At 35.2% G+C, this 18941-nt stretch overlaps 1 protein-coding gene across 1 annotated transcript in view; it reads right to left on the reverse strand.

Annotated features, from left to right (window-relative positions):
• Positions 1 to 18941, reverse strand: part of cutlet (chromosome transmission fidelity protein 18 homolog) — a 347064-nt gene that overhangs the window by 197799 nt on the left and 130324 nt on the right. Inside the window, exon 10 of the mRNA XM_090395883.1 lies at positions 11504 to 11627. Within this exon, the coding sequence (XP_090252009.1) occupies positions 11504 to 11627 (124 nt within the window). The remainder of the gene's footprint in view (positions 1 to 11503; positions 11628 to 18941) is intronic.

Here is an 18941-nt window from a genome sequence, read left to right on the forward strand (position 1 = left end):
TTTCTCTGAGCAAGAATTCTTCTGTCCTAGGATTCTGACTGGTGCAGCTGGAACAAACAAATTTGTCAGAATTTGAAAAGGAGACGGCCCAGACTGGAGACCTCATTCTTAGTTGGCACAAGAGGGGATAATAGTAACATAGATTTTTCTTAAAAATTATGTTACTATTGTTTGTAACACATGCAAGTTACAAATACACCTCTAAAAGACTCCTGATTTTTTAGAAGCAAAAACATCACTCTGCTCCATTTCTAGTCTCATGATTAGAAGTTGTGTGGATGAATCTGTATGTGGGTGTGGGGAAAGGAATGGAATTTAATCGACTAAGGCCATTAAGGTTTCTCAGATCACTTGCACATGTGAGGTTTTGCATGAAAAATGCAAAACCTCAAGGAACACAATGCCTTTGTGAATAACATGTGCAGGATATTTTTAGATCAGTCCACTGAAAAACAACTGCAGTTGCACTGAGTAGATGCATCCTGTGGTGGGTGGGTGTGCAGCCAGAGGGTAGGGGCTTGTAATGAATAATACCAGCCATATTCCACCAAAGTTGGCCTAGGCAGTTTTGAAGTACAGCCAGAGCAACTACGGTAACAAGGCCAGTATTTATATCTGTTAATTGGAAGAGTATTTCTTGACAGGTTGCCTAAATTGCAAGATGAAAAATAATCTGAGTCAGGAGGCTATCTCTGCTATCTCCGTATGAAACTGGTTAACTCATCTTCAGTTGAAAATACATTTTGCCAGAAACATAATACAGTATTAGTGAATTGTAGGTTTTGTTTTTTTAAACCATTTTGGACTACCTTTATCTTCACTCACACTCTGCTTTGCAAATACTTTGCATATTTGTTGGTTGCTTGTGTAGCATATGCACAGTTTATACTTAAGCTTATATTAAACATGCCATAATTGAATGACTGTAACTGGAGTAGCCATTTTTTTTTTTTTTTTTTGTCACTTTTCACTATTTTACCTAATTGCACTTTACACTTGTTAGGTATCAACTGGCATAGCACCTCACGTATTTCTAAAGGGCACTAATGGATAAGTGGCATCTACAATGGCTTCCACATATCTTTTTTTAATCAAAACTATTAATGTTATTACAAAACCTGGATGAACTTTCTTTGGACACCTGATAAAATAAGATCTGCAAATTAGATTAATTTGATTGAAATTTAATTTTTTACAGAAAATGAAATTGATGTAGCAAGATTTCTACTGTTATTAAGAAAATATGCTGTTCTGAACAACATTAACAGAACTAAGTTGTGCTCAATTTTGCATGGCTATCACCTTGTGAGCCTTACTAATATGAAAGAGCTGAATCAACCTGTCTGCTGTTATTGTTTACACATATGTATAGGCAGATATACCCAGTGGAACTTCAATTTACAAAAATCAGATGAAGTAGGATTGTTTGGAATTACAGCTGAAGCAACTAAGACTGAGTCCAGTATACTACATCTGTTAACTGGATGGTTCTTCTGAGTGGTCTGCCAGCTTTGCATGACGACAAATACGAGTGAATCTAGAATTGAGATTAATTGGACTGAAAATGACAGCATTTCTTTACATGAAGCACTAAGAACATACTTTGTCAGTGCTCAAAGCTCAACCAAACCTTGTTAGCCTTACTGATATTAAAGAGATGTATTAACCTATCTGCTGTTATTGCTTACACACATGTACATGCAGATATAACCCCCAGTGGAACTGCAATTTATACTTTAAGATTTAATTTTTTTTTTTACAAATTATTGACTTCTTTTGTATGGTCTGAAGCCAATGCCCATATGAACAATATTAAATTTAAATCAATTTGAAATTTCTACTATTTTATATTTTTCCTGAATTTGCATTTCATTTTTTCAGTCTTGACTATGTAGAATTGTCCAATTTTACATTTGGTAGTAGAAAGTGCACCTACACTTTCAACTGGCTAATGTATGGCTTCAAAAAAATCATGCATGCATCATATAACTTCTCTAAAACTATATTCTTGCTGCATCTTAGTATAACTGTAGCTCAAGAAGAGAAGTTTGTATACGAAAAGTATGCCAAAAATGACTGTAGCACTTTCAAAGGAAACATTCAAATTTAAAATACATATAAAATACGGTATACATGTTTGAATGTTGCTTGGACTAGAATAAAGTTTGGTCTTTATGAATATTCAGTATTTTTTCATAAAGATCAAACTTTATTCTAGCCAAAGCAACATTCAAACATGTATACTGTATTTTATATGTATTTTAAATTGCCAGAGGTTTGTGATAAGGCAACTCACATTTTCTTTAGGTTGCAAAATTTTTATTTCCTTGATTCTACACTTCTCTTAATTTTACATTTAAGGTCTCTCTGTTTAAATATGGGGTTTCACTATATATCTATCGACTTGCACTAAAGCAAACTCACAAGGGCAAAAAATATAGTGAATTTCCTAAACTGATGTTAAGAGGCTTTAGCTGGGACTTCTTAATTAGTGAATAAATTTACTATAATGGTGTCTGCAATAGTGAGAGCTGACTGCATAATATTTTACATTTACCCATCTCGCCCTCATCTTTCTTTATACATTAGGTTCAATGACTTACTATAGTAAAACAACTTACTTTATAAAAGCCTAATTCTGACAATGGGATGATTTATCCTACCTCCACGATTTGTTATGTCTGCACATTCACAGCTGGCTTTCTATTTTCCAGAAGGGGAATCCAAGTTTATGGGAGGAAAACCTCTCTTATATGAGACTGGCTAAATTCAACTTTGTTTGAAAAGTTGTTACATTCACATGCAAAGTTATGATCTTTCTAATCATCACTACTTTGCTATAATTAAGAGTGATAAGTATATAAAAGAATAATTATATATCATCATCATGCTTGCTTGAAGGATTTAGGCCTAGAGTAGCCTGTTCCAGCCTTAGAAGTCATCGTTGAATCTCTTAAGAGGTCATCCTGGTTTTCTTTTCCCTAATGGTTTATAATTTAAGGCTTGTTTTGGTATTCTTTCTGTTTTCATTCTTTCAACATGTTCCACCCATTTATGTTTATATTTTTTAATTTTTTCTATTACTGATTTCTGGTTTAATTCTTTCATAATTTCTTAATTTTTTTTTTTTTTAATGATTGAATAGAGTATACTTTGCAGTTTTTCTCATAAACTTCATTTCAGTTGTTATTAATCTTTGTTTCTCTTTTTGTTTTATTGTCCAAATTTCACTTCTATACAATAGGACTGGTAGGGCTAAAGTATTGCATATACTTTTAGTCTGGTTTCTTTTTAAACTAGGTTAGGTTTAAATATAGAGTTAATTACACTTGTTATTTTTAAATATTTTGAATTTTTAGATTTATATGTTTTTCATTTTCATATGTAATCATACATCCTAGGTAGTTAAATGAATTCACCTGTTCTAAAATCTTGTTATCTATTACTATTTTATATGTATAAAGAATAATTTGCCAATATATATAAGTTATATAAATGCTAATGTGTTTGATTTTTGCATTTATGCACGTTAGCTTGTTGTTTCAATTTATTATGTACCGATTACAAACATTTGAAAATCTTACAATGTGTTCTGGTAAGAATGACTATATTCAGGGCATAGGAGTTCTGATTGCAAGTGATCCTGAATTTTACAAATTCAGGATTACTAAGGTTTTTTTGCCAATTATTCTTTGAAATCTTTTAAGATATTTTAAGAAATATTTAACAGCTACAGCACGTTAGCGCCATGTGAGTGAGGGCCAGTGGTTAAGAAGGCAGATGGTGTTCTTTGAACAATGGAGATTATAGTTCTTGGAAAATGGTGCAATAAAGATTGTTCCACAGAACAAAGATAAATGGAATGAAGGAAGAGGACCACTAAACTTGGTTTGGTAGGTCTGAACTGGACAATGAATAGTTGTTAGTAATTGCCTGTATTTATAGGTTTAAAGGAAAGTGGAGGAATGGTGGTAGCCAGTTCAGATTACAGTTCCCATGAAATTATCCACAGAAGAGGCATATGGCACAGAGAGAATGTCTGAAAAAATGAATAAAGTGAGTCTGTGAGAGAATGCTCATTATTTAACCAGAGCAGAGTATCCTCTTCTGAAAAGCACTAATTGCAGCAGACTTTTTGCTGTCCACCCTGGTTCCCTGATAAAAACAATGCAGACCTGGTTTAACCAAACAATGCCCTACTTAGCATGAAATTTTCTGTCAATGTTGTACCTCTTTTGTGTTATGGCTTAAGCCAATAAAATACAATTTGGTCAGCTGAATCCCAACTTGCCAGCCCATCCTTGTTCATTCAGTATCCTGTTAGATACCTAAAGAGTCTGCACCAGGAGAAGATGAGAACTGGACTATAGGTCAGAACCCATGTTCAATTCTCAGAATTCCTTCAAAGGCTACGTGGAGGTCTCCTCCCAGTAACCTAGCTTTGAACCTTAAGCACACCTGGGACAATAAGCTTGATGGCTTTTTTCTCTTATTTATAGGATGAAATGAATATAGGCTTGCTTCCCTCCTCAGGATAGATGCCACTGTTTAATCTTTTATACTGTTTTAAGGAATGCTGAGAACCCCTTAACAGCTCACTGATCTAAATCAATAAGCTGTTCTTGGTAATGCATTTTTGTGTATAGATGGGGAAGTAAGGAGAATGATATTCGGCCTTGGTCATCTATGCTGGAGGCGAAGGAAAAGAATGATTTCAAGAGGTGAATCTTGGTTGGGTGATTTTACAAGCGTACAATTTGGATATATGAGAAAGAGCGAGAGAGAGAGAGAGAGAGATGGAGAAATGGAAGAACAGAAGATTCACCCAATGACTTTGGCAACCAGAAGGCTCAACTACCATTTGAGCAGGACGCAAGTTTTATAGACAGTTCTTTCAAAGTCAGATTTGCCAATGGATTTGCCAACGCAGTGTAGGCCGAGTGTGAAGCTGGAGTTTTAGCCCTGAGCCAGTTGTGATATGCAAATTTTTTTTTTTTTCTTGGATAATTTTGGCACGCTTATTGGAAAATTAGGATTTAGATAGCAAATGAAGGCTTTCATTCAAGTAAGAATGATTTGGATTGCAGGAAATCTAGTTTTCAAAATAAATAATCAAAAACAATCAGAGCTTATCAGAATTTGGAGAGTGACAGATATAACAATGAATATGGTGCAAGGATATTCTGAACAAGAGTAGATAAAAAGAGAGAATTTAAGGTTTGGCATTCTTTCTGACATGGTGCATCAGATCTGAAAAATGTACTTCTCTTCCCAGCTCCCCACAGCAGAAGTAATTACAAGGAGTATAGTTTGAAATGCTGAGGTGAACAGTAGTTGTTAATCCTGCTAGTTGAGGTTCTGTTAGAAATAATAAGGTTCACATTATAAAGCAGTGTGCACTAGTGGTACATACCGATTTATATTTGTGTTGAAGACACGAATATTAGTAAAGTAGATGAGGAAATATTTTGGCTTGAGCTTGTTTTTATTTTTTAGTAGTTTCTTGAAGATTATTTTGATCCATGGTATTATTGAAGTAATTACTATTAAGATCATTACCAAAGGAGTCAGGGATTTGTTGAGGGAGGCCACATATTACCCATGCCAGCTGTTATATCTTTTCTTGAATTTTTAAACTACCTGCACTTGCCATGTCCAAAGGAAGCCATTCCAATCACACTATATCGCATTCAAATTATATAATTATATTATATAATTAGTCACATTCCAATTTCCAGAGAAAAATCTACCTCTTTCTTGACTGCATTCATTCTAACTTCCATGGATGTGCTCTCATCCTCTACTCATCCTCCATAAAATGAAAACTTTCATTCACTGGTATCCTATAGGATACCAGTGAATGAAAGACCTTCAGACTTTCAGAAGTCTGAAGGTCTTTATTATATCATCCCTCCTCCTATTTACTAGTGTGTGTGTGTGTGTGTGCTGTCCACAAATTCCAAATATGTCTTCATAATCTACATTCCACACTCCTAATAACATCTTTAACACTTACTAAAGATCTGAGATGATGATGCAGATTCAGTGGCATCTGCATCATCTCAGAAACTAGATAAGAACTGTGCACAATAGTCTACATAAGGTCATATACAGAAGCAAAATCACTTTCCTATTCTTACATTAACATGTAAGGATAAGGAAGTCATTTGATGCAAGGATAAGACATTTATCCTCTGAGTTGCATTTGCAATCTTTATGATATGGCAAACTTTAACTTCCTATCTACTAGAATTCCAAGATCCCTTCACTGATAAGTTTCTTCTAGCATAATCCCACCAATATAACAGGCCAGTGGATACTTCATCACAACAAAGTGCAGAATTTTACATTTACCAACATTGAACTGACAGCCATTTTTACATGCCAATAATTCCAGCCTATTCAAATCATTCTGCAAGTACAATATGTCAGTTGAATTCCTGATGACTGTGCCCATTTTTTCATCATCTCCAAACAGCTGTATGTTTCCTGTAAAATCCTTTCCCATGTCATTAATGTAAAGAGTGAATAACAATGGATCAAGAACTAATCCCTGAGGTAGATCACTGGTCACCTTAAATCTTGCAGTCTCAAGCCTCCATACATCGCTTTTCTTGATATGTCAGTTATTCAACCTAATAGCTTATAATCCAATCTCATCATGTTATACTCTATTAAAAGCCTCACCCAAGTCCAAAAGTACTATGGTGTATCCATTCCCCTCAGAAAACACAACAGTCACATTAAAATTTAAGCAAGTCAGTCAAACATGACCAATTTTCTCTCTAATCTTTGCAAGTCCATGTATGCATGAAAAATATTTTGCAAGTTTCTAGTCTCAGACTTAATGTATGTGGTAGCCTGTGCTCACAATAGCAAAAGTCACAAACTCATAATTAATATGCCTAAAATTGGTGGCAACAGTTTTGTTATAAGACCTTGTATGATTTAACACACTAAAACTGTAATATTTCACATATTAATATTGCCCTTTTTTTCCCCTTCTAGCTATAACCTGGAAAATTGCAAGCACTAAATTAACCTGTTTAAATCTGAATAGCTACAAAAATCTGTCACCATTTGCATGAGTTCAAGTCAGTGTATTGTCTAGGCAGTAAACAATCTAAACAAATATGCCTCTGCAACTTGCAAATGTCAGCATCAGTATGCCTACATGGTACAAGCTAAAAGTAATTAGAGTATATTAAGTTGGAATAGGTTAGAGTAATATTAGAGTGGAGACACTGGAGAAATTACTAAATAAAATAAGTGACAAGTATGATCATCATCATCAAATTCTGACATGTACACTTAAGGGGTGTACAGGATAATATGATAGTACTACATGAAAAAGTTACACCATTACTAACTTCCTATCTACAATTTTCCAACAAATAAGTCTATTACTTGTCAAGACTCCAATATTATCATTATCAGATCTTATATTTCTATCATCTAAGGCACATTGTACCGCATTAATCCACCTATATCTTGGTCTTCCTCTGGGTCATTTTCCTGCCAAACTGGCAGAGAACATTTGTTTTGCTAATCTTTCCTCACCCATTCTGTTTAAGTGACCATACCACCTGAGATTAGCTCTGCTAACGCATTCCTGGATGCTGACAATGTCAAGTTCTTTCCTAATATCCTAGTTTGTAAAATGATATTGCCATTGATGCCATCTGTTCATGCCTCTAATCTTTCTCAGGACTCTCATATCTGCGGTCTCTAGTCTTTGGTCAAGTGTTTTATTTCTGACCCAGCAATCAGATCCATAAGTTAAAACTGGTTTGAACACTGTCCTGTATACAGCTAATTTAGTGTTCCGACTAATTTCTCTCTTATTCCATATGAATTTATTCAATTGACTTCCTACCATACCAGCTTTGTTGATTCTATTGTTTATTTCCATATTTAATTTACCATCTTCACTAAAAATTGTGCCTAAGTAGCTGAAATGTTTTACTTGTTCCACAGGTTCTCCATTCACAACACAGTTGACATTTTCAACAATTCTACCTATTTTCATTGTCTTTGTCTTTTTATTGCTGACCTTCATACCATATCTATTACAACAGTTATTCAATTTAGTCAGGAAATCTTGCAAACTTATAGTGGATTTATGTAGAAGTATGACATTTATGCAAAGAGCTGACATTAACATCTCCAATTCTGATATCATGTTTAATACCACTTTACTTCATAATGTGATCCATATAGATAATGAATAACAGAGGGGATAATGTACATCCTTGTCTCACACCAGATTTAACATTAAATCATCTCCCTGTACTTCCTTCAATTCTAACTGCTGACTTACAACTCAAATAAAGACAAAGTATTGTTTGATATAATGCCACATTGACACCATATAACTGTAGCGTATTGAATAGCTTCTCTCTTGGCACCTTGTCATATGTCTTTTCCAGATCGACAAAACTTAAATACAGATCTTTGTTATATTCCCATGATTTCTCGACTATTTGTCGTAAAGTGAAGATCTGATCCTGACAGCTTCTATTTGGCCTGAATCCAGCTTGTTCTTCACCAAGCTTTTCTTCCACAATTCTTCTCAACCATTTCTCAAGTATACTTGCATAGATCTTGCCAGGAACACTCAGTAGGGAAATACCTCTGTAATTCTCACATTCAGTTTTATTTTCGTTTTTATATAGGGACACTATTAGAGCTCTACTCCAATCATCAGGAATTCGTCTCTCTGTACACGCTTTCTGAACTATGCAGTGCAGCCACTGCAAGACTTTTATACCATCATACTTCAGCATTTCTGGTCGAATATCATCTACTCCTGCTACCTTTCCACATTTCAATCCTATGATGGCTTTTACTACTTCAAGTATGGATATGTATTCCTGATTGTATGCCTGTTGAATGTTTTTTCCACTGTGCCATCACTAATTGTTTCATTTAGCAATTTTTCGAAGTAATTACTCCATCCTTCAAGGATATCTTTTTCTCTGATTTCATGTCACCTTTATCATCTCTAATTCCTTTTACAACACTCACTTTCCTCCATTTCTGAGCTTCTCCAACAACTTCCAGAATATCTTACTACCTTCTTGATATTTATTTTCTATGTTCTTGCCAAAGTTCTCCCATGACTTTTGTTTATCTAGTTTTACACACTGTTTCGCTTTCTTACATTTGTCTGTATTCTCTAAGAGCAAAAGCTGACTTATTTGCCAGGAACTTTTCATATGATTTCTTCTTTTTCTTCACTGCCTCTTTAACTTCCTGCACACCATGGAGTCCTGATTTTTCTATCCTTGCAGACAACCTCACCACATGCCTCTCTGGCTGAATCAATCAGGGTTTTCTTCAAGACTTGCCACTGAATCTCCAAGGTTTGGTTCCTGTTCTCAAACTCTGTCATTTTTTCTTCAATAATCTTTGTGTATTTTAGTCTATAGTTCACATCTGAGAGCTGCTCAACTTTTATTCGCTTTAAAACTTTCTTATATGTTATTCTTTTCAATATGAAATTCAATTTTATCCTGATCAAGACTAAATAGTGATCACTTCCAATTTCAAATCCTCTGTACGCTCTGGTGTCCTGCACCAGGGAGAATACATCACTATCAACAATAACATAGTCAATGAGACTTTTTCTTATTCCTTGCCTCTTCTCTCCATGTGAATTTGTGCACATTTTTATGTTGGAACATGGTGTTAGTAATAACCAGTCATGTCCTGAGCAGAAATCCAACAGGTATTTGCCATTATTATTAGCTTTGCTCTTTTCTCCAAATTTTCCCAAAATATTTTTGTATGTCTGACAATCATTTCCTACTCTGCTATTCAGATCCCCAACAAGAACCAACTTTTCCTTTTTCATTGTGTCAACTGCTTTTTCTAAAGCATCAAAAAATTCCTCCACTTCTACCTTATTAGAACCTTCTGTGGGACCATAGGCACAAATAAGTCTCATTGTCCAGTTCCCCATTCTCATATCTGCCCACATCACTCTACTTGAGACAGCCTGCCATTCAAGAAGATTAGCCTCATATTTTGTGTTGAATACTATGGCTACTCCTTCTTTTCCTTGATTGTCATTGCCTGAATATAACATTTTGTATTTATTGCTCAGAAAGATCTCACCAGTTTTTGTCTTTTTTGTTTCAGTCACCCCTATTATGTTGATCTGGTACTTATCTAATTCCTCAGCTAGCTCAATTTCTTTGCCATTCAGGCTTCTCATGTTGATAGTACCGATCTATAACTCTGGTGATGTTGAGTTGGGGTGTGTTTTCAAATTTGTTCCAGTAGCTGACTTTTCGCTGTTCACCCTGGTTCCCTGGCCAAAACAACAGCGGCCTTTATTAACCAGGTGACACCCCAGCCAGCATGAAATTTTGTCATGTTGTACCATCATTTTTTAATTTGATTTAAGCCAATAAGAATTACAATTTGGTTGGCTAAATCCCAAATTGCCAGCCCATCCTCGTTCGTTCAGTATCCAGGTGGATATCCAACAGGGTGCACCACGAGAAGGTGAGGATTGGACATTAGGTCAGAAGCCCTGGTCGGTTCTCTGCATTCCTTTAAAGGCTATGTGGAGGTCTCCTCTCAGTTATACAGCTTTGACCCTTAAGCACCCCAAAAAGTATGATTTATCACATAATTCAATTTTTATAGTATATTCAAAAATTAGCTACTGTAAATTAGAAATTCTGAAAGCAAAAAATGTGTACGTGCAGTTACTAGGTGTGTGTGTGTGTGTGTGCGTGCACACGCTACCTTTCTGACCAGTGTGCATGCTTACACACATGTACAGCTTAGAGGGATCCCCTTCCAGCTCCAATGACAATGATGAGTCTATAGTTAGACACACATAACTCTCTACACCATCCTTGTGCAATAGAATTATACATTCTTTCCACTCCTGTGGAATATTCCCTGTGCTGAGACTTATACAACCAATTAAAGGCATCAGTTCAGCTGAATGATGGGATATCAGCACAGATACTCTTAGTATCTGTGCTGATATCCCATCAGAATTCTTATGGTCAAGAGAATTCTATTGCTGAATTCTTATTCAGTTACAAAGTTAATTTTTGATAACCTGCATGATTCAGTGTTAGCAAAGCATTAAATACAATCTCCTGCCCTGCATGGCCTTGAAAGTGCTGTCTTCCCACATACCATTATACATGGACTCACTTCATAAGAATAAAAATTAGCAATGGAATGACACTTATTGAAGGAAAAATAATATTTATTACTTGCAGAAGTTTTGGCTAGGTTTCCTGACCAATGTCAATGCACATACAGATGACAAGAGATAATCAAAATAGGACAACACTTAAAATGTAAACACAAGTGACAAATATGATATTAATTGTAGTACTGAAATTTATTCTTTGAAGTCTAACAGTTATAGCCCCATCTACAACTATTAGAATTCAAAGAATAAATAATTAATAATTATGAAACACAGGAATGAGATTGATAACTTTATTTTAGGATAGCTCAAGGTACTTACTGCAGGTGCTCCATCAATTTCATCAATTATGAGACAGTTAGGACGTGGATTTTGTCCCAACACGGCTTTCATTTGAGTTGCAGCTTCAAGTTGAACACGAAATGTTTCAGGACTACGATCATCACTAGAAGTAGAAAAACATTTATTAGCCACTTTATGTATTTTTTATAAATGCATAAAGTTTACTAAATATAAAAGTATAAATGTCAGCAACTAACAATATGTATCATCTAGATAATAATCCTTAATTTACAAAACTACATTCTACTAGAGCTAAAGCATAAAATTAAACATTGCAAATACTATTTTCTTAAGTATTGGTTATTATTTTTAATCAACTTGAATCATATTTTTCTTTATTTAAATAAAGCAGAAATCACATAAGTAAATATAAATATGTCTTCTGTCAATGCCAATAGCAGAAGAACAAAAAAAAAAAAAAAAAAGTCAAAAGAAAAATAGCATAACTGTAGTGCCTATAGTGAGCATCCACAGCTTGGTTGGTATAGATGAGCCCTCTGGTTGGAAAGACTTGGGTTTCAATCACATTAATGGCTTGAGGAGCCTAGATCTATCAGGTCTTTTCAATCAAATGCTGAGTTAGCCAGTCTTATATGGAGGTAGAGGGTTTTTTCTCCCAGAAACTCAGATTTTCATTCCTCAGAACATGCAAACTGGCCCCGTGAATACATAGATCTACAGGCCAAAAATACTCGCCCTAAGGTGGATGCGACATAGAAGTGATGCACCAGCTACATTAATCCGTCATGACCCCTAATCAGGAGACTCTACCCATTCTAAGGGATGGGTAGAGTCTTGGCTTTTGGCAAGGCTTTTTGATAGCTTGCTACAATTAAAATCAATATCAGCTGTCCTCTCATATGACTCAAAAACACATCTATTTCTTTCCTATTATCACCTTCTGTGGGATCATAGTGCAAACTTCAGTGTGTGTAATGTCCATTTGCAATTTGTTCACAGAACTACTTGAAACTGTTCTCCCTTTCAAAGAGTTTTAGTGCTGAACATTGTAAATATTTCCTCCTTTTTCTAATCCATAGTGCCTGAATAAATCATCATATTTGGTTGAATCTCATCTGTTTTCATCTTATTTGTTTGTAACACCAATTATTTTAATATGATATTTCTCTATTTCTTCTACTAATTGCCTTACTTTTTATTGATGTGTCTTATGTCTGTAATGTACGTCTTTCAATGTGTTGAGTTCGGGTGTGTCAGTAGCAGACTCATTACTCTCCACTTGTTTCAGAAAAGGAAACCAAGTCACGATAACATTCCTTTAAAAAGTGTCAATGTCAGTAGTTGAAACATGGAAATAAGGATCCCTGAGGATGAAAGATAACACATAGGAGACCTAAAGGGCCTGTAAGAAATGTGGAGACCTTCTTGGAGACTGGAACTTTTGATCCAATGTCCAATTCTCACCTTTTCATGGGTGAGGCAATGAACAAATGAAGAAGGTTGGCAATTTGGGACTAAGCTGCCCAAACTACATTTTGCATTAGCTTTAGTTACACATACATTTTAAGGGTACAACATAAATGTTATGCCTAGTGGTTAGCTAGGACGCTGCTGAGGTAACAAGCCTCAGGACAAACACGGATAAGTTTAGCCAATAGAATAACTTCAAGAGAATTGATAAAGGCAACAACATACAAAGCATGAATGGAAAGGAGGTAGAATCAGAAAGAATCACAAAAATATGGATGTAAGGTATCTCACAAGATAAGTGAACTAAAACAGTTCAAGTACTCACAAAAAAGAGAGAGCAGTAACAATATTTAACACTAAATATAAACTTCTCAAATGGGAGGCAATCTCAAGTACAGTAATGTGAAGAAATTTCAAAATTTGACATTGGAGAATGAATTTATTTGTGCATATAATCTCATGGAAGGTCCTTGTAGGGAGAATATGAAATTTTTAGAGAACAAAACTTAAAAATATAAATAAACAAACAAACAAACAAACATAAAAAAAGGTGGTTCTTGTTGGAGATCTAAAACATCAGAGTAAATCTGGAGAAAAGAGAGGGGCTGATAATAATGAAAAACATCTATTAGATTTCTGTTCAGAGAGTGAATCAGTCAATTAACACCATATTCCAAGATAAACATGCACATGAATTCACATGGAGAAAACACAAAAAGAATTAAGAAAAGTCTTATTGACTGATGGTCATATTCTCAGACCATGTATGGCATATATTTACAGTAAAGAAGTTTAATTAAAGGTAAAAATTAATATAAATATTTCAATTTAAATTTCTTAAACCATTAATGAATAATTCAAAAATCCAAGTGCATGGAGATAATAATAGATTTAGTTTAATCAAGTGCATGGAGAGTGGTATCTTTCTGTGTTGTCACAAGAATATTAGATTAAAAACTGTTGCACTATTAGAATCCTCACAACATTATTACAAAAGCAGACAAAGGAAAAGCTACTGTTGTTATGGACTCTGCAAAATACAGAAGGAAAATATTATTATTATTTGACACCTCCAGGGAGTTGAAAGACTCATTGAGGGAGGGCACCTGCTCTTCAACTCTGTCTCCACCACTCAATCCACCAACTGACCACAACTACACCAACACCATCTACTGCCTACCACCAGCACTAATATTTTCACAGACAATCACAAACATCCATACCCATGGTGGGATTCGAACCTGCAGCCTTTTGGCTGGAGAGCGGATATGCTAACCACTCGGCCAGCCAGGCTGGCAATATCGCTCTTGCTATGTGACGGATCCATTTATCAGGAATTTGACCACTTGTGGTCAAATTCCTGATCACTATTTGAGGTCACCAGTCTCGATGGAGATACTGTAGACAAACTTAAAACTTATTTTGCTAAGACGCCACACTTTTATGGTTTGCCTAATATCCACAAGGAAGGCATTCTTCTTCATCCGACTGGATTGTATAGATTCTCCTACATATTACACAAAGTTTTCAGCCCATTTATTAAAGTTTCACATTTATTTGTCAGAACAGAATTTACAGACAAGTTGAAGGGACTGCTATGGGAAGTCCACTCGCTTTTATTAGAACATCTAAAAGAAATGCTTTTCTTATCCATAACCTCAACCTTCGTTTTGGATATGTTACATTGATGATGTCTTTGCCATCTGGCTGCATAAAGAGATACATTACCTGCCTTTCTATCAAAAATAAACAAGCTACATCCTAAAATCAATTTCACTGAGGAAATAGAAAAGAAAACAAATTAGCTTTCCTAGACATCTTACCTTCCTGATTCTATTCAGATGAGCCAATTCTTCTATTTATCAAAAACCTACCTTTACTGGAGGATACATTCAACAGTAAAAATCTGTTCGCATTCCTTCTCAAAAGACTGGAATCATAAAACGTGTTACATCATGCTCATGTATTCACTAAACCACAACAGTTACAGCAAGAACTTCTGGGCATCAAACATTTTATGCATCTAAATGGATTCTCATAAAAGACTATACAATACATTAAAAATTAAATTAAAGATACCAAGAAATTATATACTTGGTTTAATCCATTATCCAAGTGTAAGCAAACAAGGTTTGCACCTGAAGTATCTTTCAGGACTGGGGCAACTCGTGGCAAAGGTGGTATGACTTCACATCACCTTTGCCACGAGTTGCCCCAGTCCTGAAAGATACTTCATGCACAAATTTTGTTTACTTACACTTGGATAATGCATTAAACCAAGTATATAATTTCTTGGTATCTTTAATTTATAATATAATCAAGTGAAAAACTTTCAATATACAACGTATTTTTGATTCCTATATGCCTAGTTCAAACAACAAAGAAACAATACAAAGAGTTCCTATCCATACACTTCTGGTATCTTGGAAGCAATCTCAAGAATCCTTAAAATACATAATCTGGCAGCTATGTTCATTCCTTTCAACAAACAAACAATAATCATGGCTCCCATTTTCTAAAGATAAATTATCTTTTCCTGGCATCTATCAAGTTCCATATGATGCTACCTTTCTTACTTAGGACAAACTGGAGATTATTATTATGTGACACCTCCAGGGAGTCCAATGACTCATCGAGGGAGAATGTGCCAACAACATCAAACGATTGAACTCCTTCCAACTACTAACCTTGCCCAAACTTGCTTAACTTTTTGCATGAGTCATTAGTAGCAGAGGCTCTACCAATCGACCAACCTTTGCTGGCTAAGGTTGGTTGACAACTGGACGTTCATTGTACAAAAGATTACAAGAACACTTATCCTACACTGCCAATAAAAAAGCTGAAAAATCTGGCTTAGTACAACATGGAATTGATACTGATCACAATATCATATAGCCTGAAATATGCTTACTTCATCGTTGCCACCAATGTTTGTTTAAAGAAAGCACTGAAGCCTCGATCCACCGGTCAAACTTGATCGGAATGACTGCCTCCTCCTCGTATCAACGATATGGGAAATGCATTCCACTCAAACCTAATCAAGCTCCATTAACAATTTTTGCTAAATAATACAATGATTCCTGTGTTATCCATCTGAATTGTTCTATGTATAACATTGCGAAGCTCTTACTATCTCAAATAATCCATTGTTTGAATCCTAACCTTGTATTCAAACTGCTTGATGCCACTGATGATGATCTGCAATTTTTATGTTGAAATATTTGACTATTAAAATTAATTATTCACTCTTTTCATTGTGTTGTCATGTTAATTTGTTACACACATGCATGCATATAAAAAAAAAAGTTTGCCATTCCAACTAAAATATCCAGTATTCATAAACTTAAAAAAGATTTATTTACAATATCTACTGAGAATTTAGAAAACAGAAGCTTAAGGTGTCATTAAGAGAACACTGATACTGATGAAGAGAGAGAGATAATATCAAAACTAACCATTAGAGTTTTAATTCTAGAGATTTTGAAGTCAGCAATATTTTTCTATTTATGGAAGAATAGGAATCGCCAGCAAAAGGGGTCAAAGGGTCTGGAAGAAAATTAGAAATTGTATGCAGATCGGTATTGAATCAATGACTGCTTTAAAAGAGGCATCACGATTTATGGAGTTTGGGCAGACAAATTCTGAATAGTCTGGCATCATAAATTTTAGGTTTTTGAACAATATCTGGATTAAGAAAGCTGACATTATTATTATTATTAATAACATCAGACCTCCATGGAGTCATTGCAGTCTTTTGACTCATGACATCATCCAATAAATTATTATTATAATGTGACACCTCCAGGGAGTCCAAAGACTCACTGAGAGAGAGTGTGAGCTAACAGCATCGAACGATTAACCCCTTCCAACTACTAACTATGCTCAAATTTGCTTAACTTTTTGCATGCGTCATTAGTAGCGGAGACTCTACCAACTGACCAACCTTTGAGTATCTCAAAAGATTGTTGGTGAGGTCTCTTCCCTGGCAACATAGGTATTGATGATCTCAGAGAAGAATGTCAGTTTTACATTTGAATGCAGTAGAGTCCAGAACAACTTGCTCTTATAATAGTTTAATTTTTGCTATTCTTCAGACTCAAGGCCTGTGTAGTTTGGTGGAAGTGGCACTTACATCCTCTGAGCTTGGCTGCCTGAAGACAGACTTAAGTTCAAGTCTAGTCACCAATTGGAGGAACTTTTGATCAAGTTTATCTTCAACCAGTTCCTGAGTTAGTTTATCTTTGGCATGGGCGAGTGGGTTTTTTTCTCCCAGAAACTCAGGTTTTTCAACCCGTAAACTCAAGAAAATCGATTGTAGAACTTGCATTATTTCAGACAGTAACATATCCTGTTAGGATTAGGTATCAAGAGACGGCAGTACTTGTTTTCCCATCTCTTCATCAGGGGCCACTTATAATTAGTGACAGTCATGGGCCAGCTATCTCTGATTGGCTACCAGTGGAGACTGAACTGTCCACTCAGTCTCCAAAAGCTAGATAGGATTAAAAAGCCTCATCTACTCCCTGTAAAGGAATAAAAGGCATTAGCCGTTTTTTTTTTTTTTAGACTGTGGAGGCCATTTAATTCTGAGGAATATTAAGCTTAGATGTTTTAGAATCATATATAACCTTTGCAACTCGAAGTGAAATTTATTTTTATCTTAATAAGAAACGTGAGGATATTGCATTCAATATTAAGTAGAAAATCCAAATAAGGAAAATGGTTTAGAACTACTACAAACTTATGTCCTCAGGCTTAAAGATTTAAGTTTATATAGTAAATTATGATGTGAGGTCACAAAGGTTATCTACAGTTATGAAACTTTAAAACAAAATATTTGTATCTAGTTTTTATTTAACTTTTGTGAATATATGTTTTTATTCTAAAGGATTTTACACAGTTAACACCCCATCAAAGAGAGTATACAGGATATTTGAAATAGGAAGTGATCACATCTAGTTTTTAATAAGATAAACATGAGAATTATACCGAAAAGAAAGATGTAAGAAAGCTTAAAGTCATTTATATTCACTTATGTTACACTCCACTTCATATTGAGTAGTTGTAGAGGAGAATAAAAAAAAAAAAATTACATTCCTATGTTACTGATATTAAGTGTAACTAGCCAAAGCAGGTCAAAGAAAACAAAAGTAAAATGCATCTCTTATCAGTTTAGAGGGCATCTGTAGCTCAGTAAACCAGTATAAGCAAAGCTCTCTGGATGGAAAGACCTGGGTTCAAATCCCATATAGGACACGAAGAACCTTTCTCAGACTGTTCAATGGAAGGTGAGTTAGCTGGTCTCATACAAGGGAGGGGGGGGGGGGAATTTCCTCCTGCCAAATGAACACCACTTTGCATTTTACAGCCACAGCAGATGGGATTAACCATCTTGTAAGTAGTACAGGTATAACCCAGTCATCAACATGTTAAGTTCATGACCATTGTCGTATAGTTGCCTCCCCCCCCCACACACACACACTTTCTTTTCCTCCTGCCAAATCAACACAGTTTTGCAATTTACAGCTGCAGCTGACAATGCCAATAGGATTAACCCCTCTATAGGTAGTACAGACATACCCAAGTCATCAGCATGTTAGGTTCCTGGCTACTGTCTTATAATGGATGTCATCATATAGTGAATCACTCCCCCCCCCCCCCCAATTGCCAAATCACAACACAATTTTGCAATTTACATAGCAGACAATGCAGATAGTATTAACCACCTTATAAGTAGGACAGGCATACCAGTCATCAACATGTTAGGTTCCTGACCACTACTGTATAGTAAATGAATCTCATCATATAGTGAATCACAGCCATTTTTTTTCTCCCCCACTTGTATGGTTTAATGGTTTAATAACATTTTTAAAGAGTCATATATGTGTGTAAATGGTACAAATAAAAAATTTATTTACATCAAATATGCAAAGAAAAAATTCGGAATAATTTTTGTGAAGGAAAAGCTATTCAATAGCTTGGCTTA

This window comes from Typopeltis vanoorti, chromosome 7, assembly GCF_054136105.1.
Source record: "Typopeltis vanoorti isolate ZY-2024b chromosome 7, IOZ_Tvanoo_1.0, whole genome shotgun sequence".
NCBI lineage: Eukaryota > Metazoa > Arthropoda > Arachnida > Uropygi > Thelyphonidae > Typopeltis > Typopeltis vanoorti.